Source organism: Chanos chanos, chromosome 2, assembly GCF_902362185.1.
Source record: "Chanos chanos chromosome 2, fChaCha1.1, whole genome shotgun sequence".
Taxonomy (NCBI): Eukaryota; Metazoa; Chordata; class Actinopteri; order Gonorynchiformes; family Chanidae; genus Chanos; species Chanos chanos.
Genome location: NC_044496.1, coordinates 21,266,360 through 21,279,129, shown reverse-complemented (window position 1 = coordinate 21,279,129; position 12,770 = coordinate 21,266,360). Strand labels below are relative to the sequence as shown.

At 38.6% G+C, this 12,770-nt stretch overlaps 1 protein-coding gene across 1 annotated transcript in view; it reads left to right on the top strand.

The window, feature by feature from the left end:
• adamts7 (a disintegrin-like and metallopeptidase (reprolysin type) with thrombospondin type 1 motif, 7) overlaps window positions 1–12,770 on the top strand; it is a 41,319-nt gene that overhangs the window by 13,893 nt on the left and 14,656 nt on the right. Inside the window, exons 9-16 of the mRNA XM_030765158.1 lie at window positions 349–493; window positions 2,527–2,619; window positions 3,062–3,207; window positions 3,984–4,153; window positions 4,381–4,514; window positions 5,269–5,389; window positions 5,619–5,863; window positions 8,041–8,179. Coding sequence (XP_030621018.1) covers window positions 349–493; window positions 2,527–2,619; window positions 3,062–3,207; window positions 3,984–4,153; window positions 4,381–4,514; window positions 5,269–5,389; window positions 5,619–5,863; window positions 8,041–8,179 — 1,193 coding nt within the window. The remainder of the gene's footprint in view (window positions 1–348; window positions 494–2,526; window positions 2,620–3,061; window positions 3,208–3,983; window positions 4,154–4,380; window positions 4,515–5,268; window positions 5,390–5,618; window positions 5,864–8,040; window positions 8,180–12,770) is intronic.

The following is a 12,770-nucleotide window of genomic DNA, read 5'->3' as shown; positions in this document are numbered from 1 at the left end:
AATTTGATGTTTATTTCCCCAAGCAAAAGCCAGGCCCATATTCTGCAAGTATGGATTTGGTTACAAATAGAGCAAAGATGCCTTTCAACTCTGAACACTACCGTCACATGCACTTTTTAAACCATTGTAGTATTTAAACTACATTTAAATACTACAGCAGCTTTCAAGATTAACGTTGAACTTTATGTCATCTAAAGTATCATAAGAAAGACTGTGGTCACGGTTTATATAAATACAACTTCAGAAATAAGACAAGGTGCTACGGAACAATCTTTTTATTTTATATTGTGATATGAATGTATATGAGCTTAATTGGGTATGTATGTGTTTGTGTGTTGTGTCCCACAGTCGAGGCTGGGGCTGGTGCCTTGATGACCCCCCCGTGAGAAATGAGTTGACTCAGCTCTCTCTGCCCCCTGGCGTCCTCTACACTGCTGCCCATCAGTGCCAACTGCAGTACGGCTCCAGCTCCGTGCTCTGCGATGACATTGACGTACGCTACTCCTCCCCTGTCAACTCCTGGTTCATCCACACAACTCACAGAGACAGAAAGTTCTTGCAGCGCACATCTGTCTTATACACAAACAGTTACTGACGGATGAAACCGACAAGCCAATGCATTCAGGAGCAGACTAAAATCTAAATTCACAATGTTCGTATAAATATTAAGCTCATGAAGCAGAGACAGGCATTTTTATTTAAATTATGCAAATAGTTAGCAAAATCCACAGATTATAAAATGCTCTCTATATTATCTGTAATATAATCAATTTCCTCATCCATTGTCATCCCTGTTTGTTATCAAATTTCTACTTTTTGAATCCTTGGGGAAACACTATTTCTTAAAAATATCCACTCAACCCCCCCCCCCCCCCCCCCCCCCCCCCCCCCACTATATTGTTAGTAAACAGACATAACAAACATATATTTCTTTTTATAGACATGTATCCTTGGAGAATTTCCAAATTTTCTTTTTGTAAGGACTTAATGGTGATGGATTTTGACAGAATCCCCAGTAGCCCCATATGTGCACAGCTGTAGTCAATGGAGCAGTTTGTTTAAATAACCATTGCTCAGAATCCAAACTGAAAAGATAAAGCTTTACTTTAGACAAATGTGTGGGGCACTAACAGGATGGTGGCATTAAACAGATTTAGGGTTATTTACACAGATTACAGAATTGTAATGGACTGTCAGTGTACTGGAAACCACTGTAGTTAAAATCGTGGTAGGAACTGGTGGAGGACTGTGGGGAATTCAGATGATTTAAGATTGGCTGCTAACCGATCCTTAAATTTAATCTCATTATGGCTATTTTCAAGGTAGTGAACAGTCGTGTGTGGCTTTAAACTATGTCTTGCTGTTATACTGTAAACAATTCACTGAAAGTTCACTAGAATTTCAGTGATATGTGAGCCCCTTCGTTTAGCAGCTCTCGGGGTTTCAGCAAGACCACACACTAACATCTCTGTCAGAGAGGAAGCCGCAGCAGCCACTTATGTGAAAAACCAGGCGATTTTCAGCATGGTATTGTTTACAGTGATCTTTTACTGGAGAACAAGCATGGCATTTTTAAAACCGCGACTGCATTTTTGCCCACTCAGTCGTGTCATATTAATGACTGTGAGGAAATGCTGAAAAATAATCTTTCTGAGATAAAAATGTGATCATTTTTAGTTGTTTTGTTATAATTTAGCTGTGTGATGATGTTGGGCCCATTTGGTTTGACACACAAATTTGGGGTGAATTTCTTTGCAGAACTAATATCTATTCATATCCAGCAGGCAGGCACTAATCTGCTTGTATTTTGAAAGCAGCATTGTTAAGTATTACATTTTGAATCTATATTTCGTTTTGTGATTACATGTCAAAGTCTGGATTTCTAGACATATTGACAAAGTCCACTATATCTTTTGTCATAGTCATGAGTAATTGCTCTTTAGGCAGACTCTTCCAGTACTTGCCAGAGTGTTCCGAAGAGCAGACTGATTAATCTTGTTTCATTCCCAGATAAATCTCTTCACAATGGAGATGACAGTTTAAATATTTTCCACTAGCTTCAATGGTATATGTGAGGGTGCAGTGCGACTTCTCCTTGACTGGCTTTTACAGGCTACTCACATTCTTACATGTTATTAGTTTTTTTGTACCTGTAATTACAGTGAGACTGGCAACAACCAATGGAACTATGCTATGCCACTTTAGCCTCATAAGGGGAAGGAAAGGAGATTAATGCTTATTTACTTCATTCATTTACTGCGGGTAAAATGTAATTCACTTTTCACAGTATGGGTATTCATTTTAAAAATATCATTTTAAATTATATCATTTTAAAGACTGCAATGTATAGTGTTGTCCTCTTCATGGACACATGAGTTTTTTTTACTCTAAATGAAAGAGAACACTTAACAGAACAGAAGTGGACAAGGAGTCTTTGTGGTAGTTATTACATGAAAGAGTGATTTGATATCTATGTATTTCATCCATTATTTCTTAAGAAAAAAACTTGTTTTCTCCATCATGCAGAATATCTGCAGTACCCTGTGGTGTACAGTTGAAAACCGCTGTCATTCAAAGTTGGATGGTGCTGTGGATGGGACCAAATGTGGTGAGGAGAAGGTAAGTCAAACTTTCTGTCTGAATTTTCCAGCTACTAATTTCAATATCTGACAGCTGTATGTCACAAAAAAATTAGAACACAGTCTTTTGACTGTGAGAAACACAAACAAAAAAAATGGATGATGCAGAAGATGAGAATACAAAGAAGAAAAAATGACTGATATGAAAGACAATCAAGGCTTTAAATATTTAGTACTTCAACACTTCTGGTACTGCCTTATGTTATACTGGAAGTGCCATCTGTAAGCATTGCATGCACCCTGAATGTTTATGATGTTTGCATGTGCAGAAATTGCTGTTACTTGGGGGTTGGTTTGGCATGTTTTGTTCTCCTTTCAGTCTTAATTAACTGAACAGTATGTTTCTCATGTGATCTGTTTGACACTGTGCATGCATGTGGATATGTGTGTGTGTGTGTGTGTGTGTGGTGTTTTGTTTTCAGTGGTGTTTTCAGGGAGAATGTGTGCCCGTTGGGTATAGACCTGAGGCTGTGAATGGGGGCTGGGCACCATGGAGTGAGTGGTCAGTCTGTACTAGAACATGTGGTGCAGGAGTGCAGAATGCCCAGAGAGACTGCATCAATCCAGTGTAAGTTATGTGTATAACTTTTAATCCTATATCCTCTTCATCCTCATCCAGAGTTACTTCATACTTTTTATGATTTCTGCAGCACAGGATGTTTTATATATATATCAATCTTTTAAAAAAAATTTTAACATTAGACCCTCTTATTTTTGCAGTGTTTTCAAAACCAGATCTTGAAACTCTGTGAACGTTTTACAGGATAAAAAAGGCAGAATAAATACATATGCACATTTTTGGCTCTGTAAGTAGGGTTAGATGATTTCACTGTAGGAGAGGACTTGATTCTTCTTGTTGTTCTCTATGGAGAACATTTTAACTGATGGGATGCATGTGGAGAACATGCATCTGGACCATCTGACCCAGAGTGGGATACACACTGTGAAACACTATTTCCGTCTCCCTCTTTATAAGAAGACAAGCAACAGATGTTGCTGTTAGATTTGCTAATGTGTTAGCAATGCTAATAACCGTAATGATATATTTTAAGATGACCTTGAATCTGAACCGTTACCCTTAAACACAAGACAACCTCATATTCTGATAAAATGAAAATGCCAATAACCATACAATCTTTCCTGAACTGTATTTTTTTTTTCTTCCATAATCTTTTCCTCTCACATTGGCTTATAATATTACTATTAGCACTATTAGCATTGCAGATACTTTAGGCTATCTAGGAGGATTTTCTTTATAAGAAGTTTGATGAGTTCTCTTGCTAATTTCTTTGTCTAAAGAAATGAGACAAGACAAAATGTCTCCTCTCCTCTGTTGTCATTCAGACCCAAGTTTGGAGGGAAGTACTGCGTGGGGGAGCGTCGTAGGTACAGAATATGTAACACTAACCCCTGTCCTCTTGACCAGCCCACTTTCAGACATATCCAATGTAGCCAGTTCAACACTATGCCTTACAAAGGCAAGTTCTACAAATGGGTTCACGTGAACAATAGAGGTGAGTTTCATCTCACAGCTGCTTGCTTTCCTTGCAGAATCTGTGTCATGTAGGGCAATAAAATTTGAATAATTGAAACACGAACATTTCAGAATCATTATTTAAATCTAGCGATTTTATGATGCTTTTCAGAACTGCGCAGCGCTGTGTCTAAAGTACTGCATGTAGAAAGAGACTATAGATTGTAAACGAAGTCTGATGGAGGTACATGATTTTCTGTCCGTCAGTTAATCCATGTGAACTTCACTGCCGGCCTGTGAATGAATATTTCTCTGAGAAGTTGCTTGATGCTGTCATTGATGGGACACAATGCTATGAGGGCACCTTGAGCCGTGACATGTGCGTTAATGGCATCTGTAAGGTTGGTACAGGCTTTTGACAATCTTTTCTCCCACTCATGGCACATCCCCTTTTTGCTCAGACTGTGCAGTCTAAAACTTGTGGTGCACATGATGGACTTATAACTGTTTGAGTGTATTCTGAAGCCACAAGAAACAATTATACAATGAGGGAATTTTTTTTTTTAATCATCAAATTATCTATTCAAGTTCTTTGCTAGTTGAATTCCTTTTGAGGTCAAAACAAAGTAGAATAACATGAATAGGGTGGAGGGATATTTTTGTGTTGTTAAACTGGATTTACTTTACCCTGACTATCACCCCACCCCCAAGTAGGTCATTTCAGTTCAGAATCACAAAATAAATTATAGCAGATAGCATCTCTTGGTAATGTCCACGTGTTTTTTGTTTGGCAGCCAGTAGCGTGAGTGTTATTCACTATGCTAAACAAGGCTTCATGACACTGAGAGTTTGCAAGAACCAGGGAAATAATTACATAATGTTCTCGCAGGTTCAGAGAAGTGGTGGGAAAGAGAGATCTTCAAGTTATTTGACACAGGCATGTGTTTTCCATCAAGGAGTCTGCCTCTGCAAAACAACTTCTCTGTTCTTTTACTCACACCCTGATTCCTTGACTGATTTCCCTCTTCTGCTAATAAATGCAGTGCACGTTTAAATTCCTGCAAAGATTGTACCATAGATGGAAGAACTGAATGGCTGTAGAGCAGTTTGACCGAACCTGAGCTGTGGTGACTCTTGCTGTCCTTTGTATTGCAGAGTATTGGCTGTGACTATAAGATTGACTCTGATGCAGTAGAGGACCGTTGTGGGGTATGTCACGGCAATGGTTCTACCTGTGAGACTGTAAAGAAGACCTTTGAAAGGAGCGAGGGCCTGGGTATGATAAGTTACCTCATTGAGGACTTTTCCGTAATGGAAAACTCTTTAGCCACACTGTTAAACATTGTGAATTGGAGTATTGTTGGTCTGCAGTCAGTTCTTCTCATGAACAACATTCTGTCTGGGTAATCATTCTGTCTAGATTACTGATAAAAGCAGCATATTGTAAGTAAGCCTTGGGCTGTAATAATAATCAGCATCTTTCAGTTGTTCTTTTCCTGTTCCAGGCTATGTGGACATTGGTCTAATTCCAGAGGGAGCGCGGGACATCCGCATTGAGGAGGTGGCAGAGGCTGAGAACTTCCTGGCTTTACGCAGCAATGACCCTGAAAAATACTTTCTGAATGGGGGGTGGACCATTCAGTGGAATGGAGACTACAAAGCAGCAGGGACTGTGTTCACCTATGAGAGAACTGGTCATCTGGAAAACCTCACCTCCCCTGGACCAACCAGAGAGCCAGTGTGGATTCAGGTACAAAACATGGATGTTTGGATGCAGCAGAGGACAAAATCAGATCATCCATATTTCAGATCATACATATGTGATTACATAGACACAGATTTTAGACCATACATGATTAGGGTGAAGTTAGGGTGTATCTCAGTAGTCTAAAAGGGACCTACATATTCTTGGACTTAGAATAAGTGTTGATTGTAGGAACTCAACTTTAGGTACTACTTAATGTGTGATTGGGGCAAGTCTCTTATCCGTTGCCCTCTTCTACTGCAAACATCTGTTGTTAAAGTAAGTCTTTTGCTGATGAGCAGGAAATATGCCTGACAGATGTTAGTCTTCTTGCACTATCTTTCAGTTTCCAAGTTATACAGAGTTTAGATGATACCATGGAACAAACGGTTCACTAACAAGGATATTTCCTTCCCCATTCTGTGCATGAGCATGGCTTGTAATAGCAGATCCTGTGCTCCCAGATAGAAGACCAAAGCAAGATTTACCGAATTCTATATCCACTTTTTGGTGACAGCATCGTATAATAACTGAAAAACGTCACTTAAGTCTGACTCATCCGCTTATGTAAGAGTGTGGAGTGGACCTGTGCCTGGATGATTGCATAATACATGTGGATGAAGGATGTCCCGTTATTCTAAGTGACTGCGGGCTCTGAGAGAAATTTAATGGCAGAACTGTGTAAATTGCTTGATACTCATTGCTTGAACAAGTGTTACATCAAATTAAAGGCTGGTCATGTGTCATATGTGCTTTAAATCTTTAGTTTCGTAGGGTTATTTTACAGAGCATTTAATTAAAAAAAACTGCAAGATGGTGTTTTAAACGGGTGTTTAGAACAAATACAAAGGAAGAAGATGACTGTAAATTATTCAGAGATGCATACAAACCTCATAATCAAGGCTGAACTACATCATATATATATGGGAAACATCATTTTACACTGGCCTTAGGGCAATTACCTCACCTTCTGTGATTAATTATAGAAAATGTGGTAGGTAAGTGTCATAACACGCTTTTGATTTAATCCAGTGTGCTTCACTCCAGCCACATTAAAGTGTTGGCAGGATTCATTAGTGATTCAGGCCAGATATGGGAAACACAAGCTGGAAGATAAAGGGCTTCTTCCTACTGTGGGATCTGCAGTCATTTGGCATAAAGCCCACAAATGAGTGGGAGTGATGGGTTGTCTGCAGTGACCGGAAGCAGACATGAGCACTCCAATCTAATGACCGTCTCTTCATTCATCCAACCCCTGGGAGTACGATCTGCCCAGGCTCTCACACCCCTTCAGGTGTTATTGGGCATCTGATTTTTTTCCAGTCACTTACTGCATATGGCATTTTCTAGAATCATGCAGTTTTTAATAAGAACACTCTGTTCTGAGTGAAGAATGGTATCTATTCTAAGTGACTCCAAACATCAGAAATGTACTCTTAGGTAAATGTCTCAGTCAAAATATATCTTCCTCTCATGTCATTCGTCCTCAGAAATCCATAGTCCAGCCTTAAAACTTAGCAGAGCTGATCTGCCAACCCATGAGATGTAGTCTACATGTTACAATGTTAATGTAATCTTTGGGATCGGGTAACAAAATTATTGGTCATTTCTTCATTTTCTGCAATGTACGTATCAGCACATCAGTTGTGTTTTTATTGCACTATTATAATAAACAGAGTAATAGATGTGACTCTTATTTATGGGATTTTGAACCATAATGGTTTAATGGTATACGGCAGGGAATCTAAAAGATATTGCACTGTGGTGTATTCCAGAAAGCAGGTTTAGTGAAAACTCAGAGTTAGTTAACTCAGAACAAGTAATAAACCCCCTAATAAAAGAGCACTATGGCTTCACTCCCCTAGCAAAACAAAACCATCTCTTCTATTAGGAGCTTTACTACTTGTTCTGAGTTAACTAACTCTGAGTTTCACTAAACCCGCTTTCTGGAATACCCCCAGTCCTTTCACAAAGTTCAGGTCAAAGCCTTTGTAAAGTTTATTCCCAAACTAATTTTCTTTCAGTACTTATCTTTCAAAAGCTGTTTTAAACATGCTTGGAAAATGGGATAGCGTGTTTACATTGATATGGCCATTGACCTTGAGTTTGTGAGTTTACTCATTTGTTTATGTATGTTTCTTTGGCTGAGCTTGTGCCTTAATTTGGTTTAAAATGTGCTCCAGCTGCTCTTCCAGGAGACCAATCCAGGAGTTCGATATGAATATACCATCAGCAGAGACACCCATCTAGACAACATCCCTGTCTCAGAATTCCAGTGGATATATGGATCTTGGACAGAGTGCAGTGCCACCTGTGGGACAGGTGAGGAAATATTTAATATTGGTCGCCTGCAATTTTTTAATTTGCATTTGCATTTTTTTAAAACCAATATTTGGCATATGTTCCAGTGTCAAAGGAGGTGTGCTCACTCCAGCTAGTTACTGATGGACGTTTTATTGTCCAAAAAGTCTGTTCTTTGCCCAGTGTCTTAGAAGTGATTATTGCCTAAGCTGCTGATATGTTATACCAGAGGCATTACTAGGGTGGGCATTTGTATTATTTGGTTGGGCAACAACAAAAATATTGTTTTTCCTAAATTGGGTATGTAAACAAGGGTGTAGTTGGGGGGGGGGCAAGAGGAATACAATTACAGCATCCTATTTCTGTAGTGGGGTCCAGGGCCATTATCCCACGAAAAAGAATAAATAAATAAATGAATAAATAAACTGTAAAATTTAGATTTAGATTTTCTGATGAGCATCTGTGTGATGAACTAAAGAGGGTAACTTGTGAGCAAATTTTGGTTTTGATCCGCAGTAGGCAACAGTTGAATACAATGCACAGGGCCAGGCAGCAGTGCCTGTGTGATGAACGTTTGTATGGTGAACTAGGATGGTTCTGCCTAGGATAGAACAATGTCTAGGCCCAATATGATTAGCAGATGCAATGCAACGTTTTTTGTTCATCTTATATACAGTCATGTACCGTATCGAGCAACGTTTGACTGCATATACGTCCGTGGTCCCATAAGGTTATAACAGAGTTATAACAGATCCCAGTCGGAGAACGGATGTAGCGAACATAACCAGACATAGCAAATTCAACAACTTCCCGCACGCAACATGTGTATCTCATGTCTCTTGTATATGAAGCGATTGCACTGCCAGGTGTATGATGGTACACTATGGCTTATGTATGTACTGTGCTGTACTTTCTATCGTTATTTTAATGTGAACTTTCCCTACTTAGAAACAAAACGTTTACCATCTAACAGTGTATGCTTCGACTCGTAGGCAGCAGCATCCAATCTCGTGTATTGCGCATCTCTTGTATGTTGTAGGTTATCATCTCTGTTTAATTTTCTTTCGAAAATATTACCATGAAGTGCATCACGGCTCCCAAACGCAGCAAAACCAGTGATAGTGATAGCAGCAGCAAGAAGCAAAGGAGAAATATCAATTTGGAAGTGAAATGAAAGGTTATTAAACAACACAAAGGTGGAAAATCAGTGAATGTTATTGGTCACGATTTTGCTGAGTATATACTGCACAATGCCAAATCAAATCAATGCCAAATGTTCGCACAATGGCCAAATCACATAATGTCCTATTTCACAGAAGGTATCGTGGATGTTAAGTTACTATGAATGCTCAAAATATAGCTATAATGGTGATTTTTTTTCAGAGTTTTCATTGGATGGGCAGATGATTCATCTGGGTGGGCAAGGCTTATCTCTGGGTGGACACGCCCCCAGGTTGTACGAACATGCCAGGCAGGGTCTACAGCAGGGGTGTCAAAATTTTGCTCTGGGGGGCAAGGGTCCTGCTGGTTTATGTTTTCACCTCTTAGCTACCTGTTGATTTTCACCTTGAAGACAGGTGTGCATGCTCTTCAGCCAATCAGAGATTGTATTAATTGGTCGACAAGAAAAACAGCAGGACCATGGCCCTCCAGGACTGGATTTTGACACCTGTGGTCTACAGGGTTTAGGGAGTTTTAGAGGATATAATCTCAGTCAACATTTCATCAGGTGAACTCTCCAAGAGAGTAACTTTAACTTTTTAATGTTGTAAACCCACAGGCACAGTGACTAATGATAAGTCAAGGTTTTGATTGTCTTGTGTTGCTATATTTCCTTGATTTCCTGAGAGTTCTGATGCGGCCATTTTGTCGTCTTGTGTTGTACGTGAAAGTAATCACTTACTTATTTATGCTGGGTCAGGTTACTGATGCACATCTATGTGAAAAGCTTTCCAGATCAAATAACAGTTTAAGTGAAAATGAATCTGTCCTCTCTTAAATTTGATAGCTGGATACAAATGTCGGGTCCTAAATGACACCTAGAGTAATTTTTATTAGCTTGCTCACTGCAATACCCTTAGTTTTGCTAACATATCCAGTTATTATACAGCTATCATAATCCTTTAAAAGCAGACCTTACTCACACATCATGTAACTTGGTTTGCTTTTTCTGCTTGAAGCTTATGAAAGTAAGAGGAGATTTCATTTGGAGTTGTCCTTGATCTGAAGTTAATTCTATAATGCTTCGCTGACATTGACAGAGATGAGTTGTAGGATCTGTCTAATCTAGTTCTCAGCTGCCTTCGGGGATCAAGTGAACTATTTTGCTGTTTTTTTAACCTTACATTTGTGATCATGCTGTTGGATCCTGAACATTATAGCATGAAATGTTTATAAGGGGTAGATAATTTTTTGCCTGTATGATGTTGCTTTTTTAAAATGTTTAGTGAGAATAATAATAATAATAATAATAATAATAATTAGTAGTTGTAGTAGTAGTTGTAGTGGTGGTAGCAATGTGATTATTTCCATGTCTTGATTTCTTTATTAACTAATGTTTTCATTGTAAAATTTAATTTACAAGATGTTTGCTTCTCATTCTATAATTAATTTGCATTTTAGCCATTAAAATTTTTGATCTACGGTTTGTACAAAACCAGCTATGCAACTGAAGTTTAATATTGTATTTAAAAAATCAGCAAGTTCCACAGTGTACAACCTTACTATGTACATGTTAGTTTGGCATTTGTAGGAACCAGAGTGAGGGGTTTTAAAGTGTTTGGCTTGGAGTGTGTATGGGGTGTCATGGGTAAGAGACATCAGACCAGGTCAGACTGATACGGTTATGGTTGAAAAAGGATTAATTAATGTCCTGTATGTGTATACTGGTCTGTTCCCAGCTAATTAATGTGATTAATGGGTGCTGTTATAAATGTGAAGGCCCAAGGACATGTGCCTTAGATTATGGAAGACAAAAACATAAACAGAGTGCAAAAAGAATCACAAAATAAACAGAAAGTGTTGTAACATATGAAGTCTCCACCAGCTATTCTGCAAACTTATCAAGCATTATCTTCTAGTGTCAGGGACCATGCTTTGACACTGTTTATTCATTCCTTGCTTATTCATTTCCTATCATCAATTCAGTGAATAAATTACAAATATATGTATATATATATATATATACTATGTGTGTGTGTGTGTGTGTGTGTGTGTGTGTGTGTTAGATTCACTTTTTTCTTAGCAACCACAATTTGTTTATTTTTAGTTGTTCTGTCAAATTTTGCTCGATTGCTTATCTGTTGATTTCCTGTTACCAGTATTGAAAACAATTCCTTGCTCATGAAGGCAGATAATGCCAAATCTAATTTGTTCTCTGTCCACCTTGGCACTTGTTTCTGGGTGGGTAAAGGAGGATTCAGTTCCTCATAATACTGTGATTACACAATGAGGCTTTGTTAACAACTACTGCAAAACAATCCGTTGGCTGTGATGAATTATATTTTCAGCTAATTGAAAAGTGAATTAATTCTTTGTTAAAGCTAATGAGCATATTTCAGGAGCTTTTTCTTTCGCTTTGATGCATAACAGGGGCTTTCCACAGAGGTTATTATTGATTTCTTGCATATCAGATATCTGACATTAATGAATTTCAGATATCTGTGAAGGGTCTTGTTTCAAATTTGTGTTTATTTTTTGTTTTGTTATTGTCATTGTTGTTGTTTTTTTACTTATTTAGTGTGCTTCAGAAAGTACTATTCATGATGTCACGTCTTTGAACATAAAAATTGTTCAAATTTCAGGAAAATGTATGTCAGGCAAGACCAAAGCAGGGGACGCAAGTGCGGGCAAAACAGGATTTTAATCAAATAGATAAACAAAAAGAGCTTTACAAAGCCAAAAAGGAGACTTCAGGTTCAAAGTCAGCACGAATATAAAACATGCAACAAACAGACGGAACGGCTCAGAGGACACAGGGAAGTGTAGACTTCGCACTGACTGATCCGACGGAGGGGTTTAAATAGGGAGAGGTGTGATGGGAAAACTAAGTGAAGGCAGGTGTGCGGGATGAGAGATCAGGCCGGTGATTAGTAGACCGGCGACGCTGATCGCGGAATGGCTGAGACTGGCGAGGGAGGAGGCGAGGTCGTTACAATGTATCTGTACGCATACCTGTTTTTCAATGTGATTTATCCTGCCTCATTTATAATTTGGCTAATGTACAACAATACACATGATGGACTCATTTAATTACAATGACTCAGGAGCAAATCAAATATTTTACTTCTGACAGTTGACAACACTGTATTATGTCAGCCAGGGCATGGCTGAAGATTTTTAGCTTGTTTGTCTAACTACTTCCCATGAGACAGATAATTTGGTTGAGTTTCCAGGCTCTTGGGACAGATGGTGAACTGGATATAGAATGTGTAGCATGTGTAGCAACTGCCTCAAGTATAGAAGTGATCTGCTAACTGCTAAAATGCTGGTACATGTACTGCCCATTTTGCAGTATACAGTTAGTTGCATTTTGAAATAGATATTTGGTTTGGCACATAATTATCCATGTTTGATTGTCTTTCTAACTGCAGCACATATTTGAACATTTTTA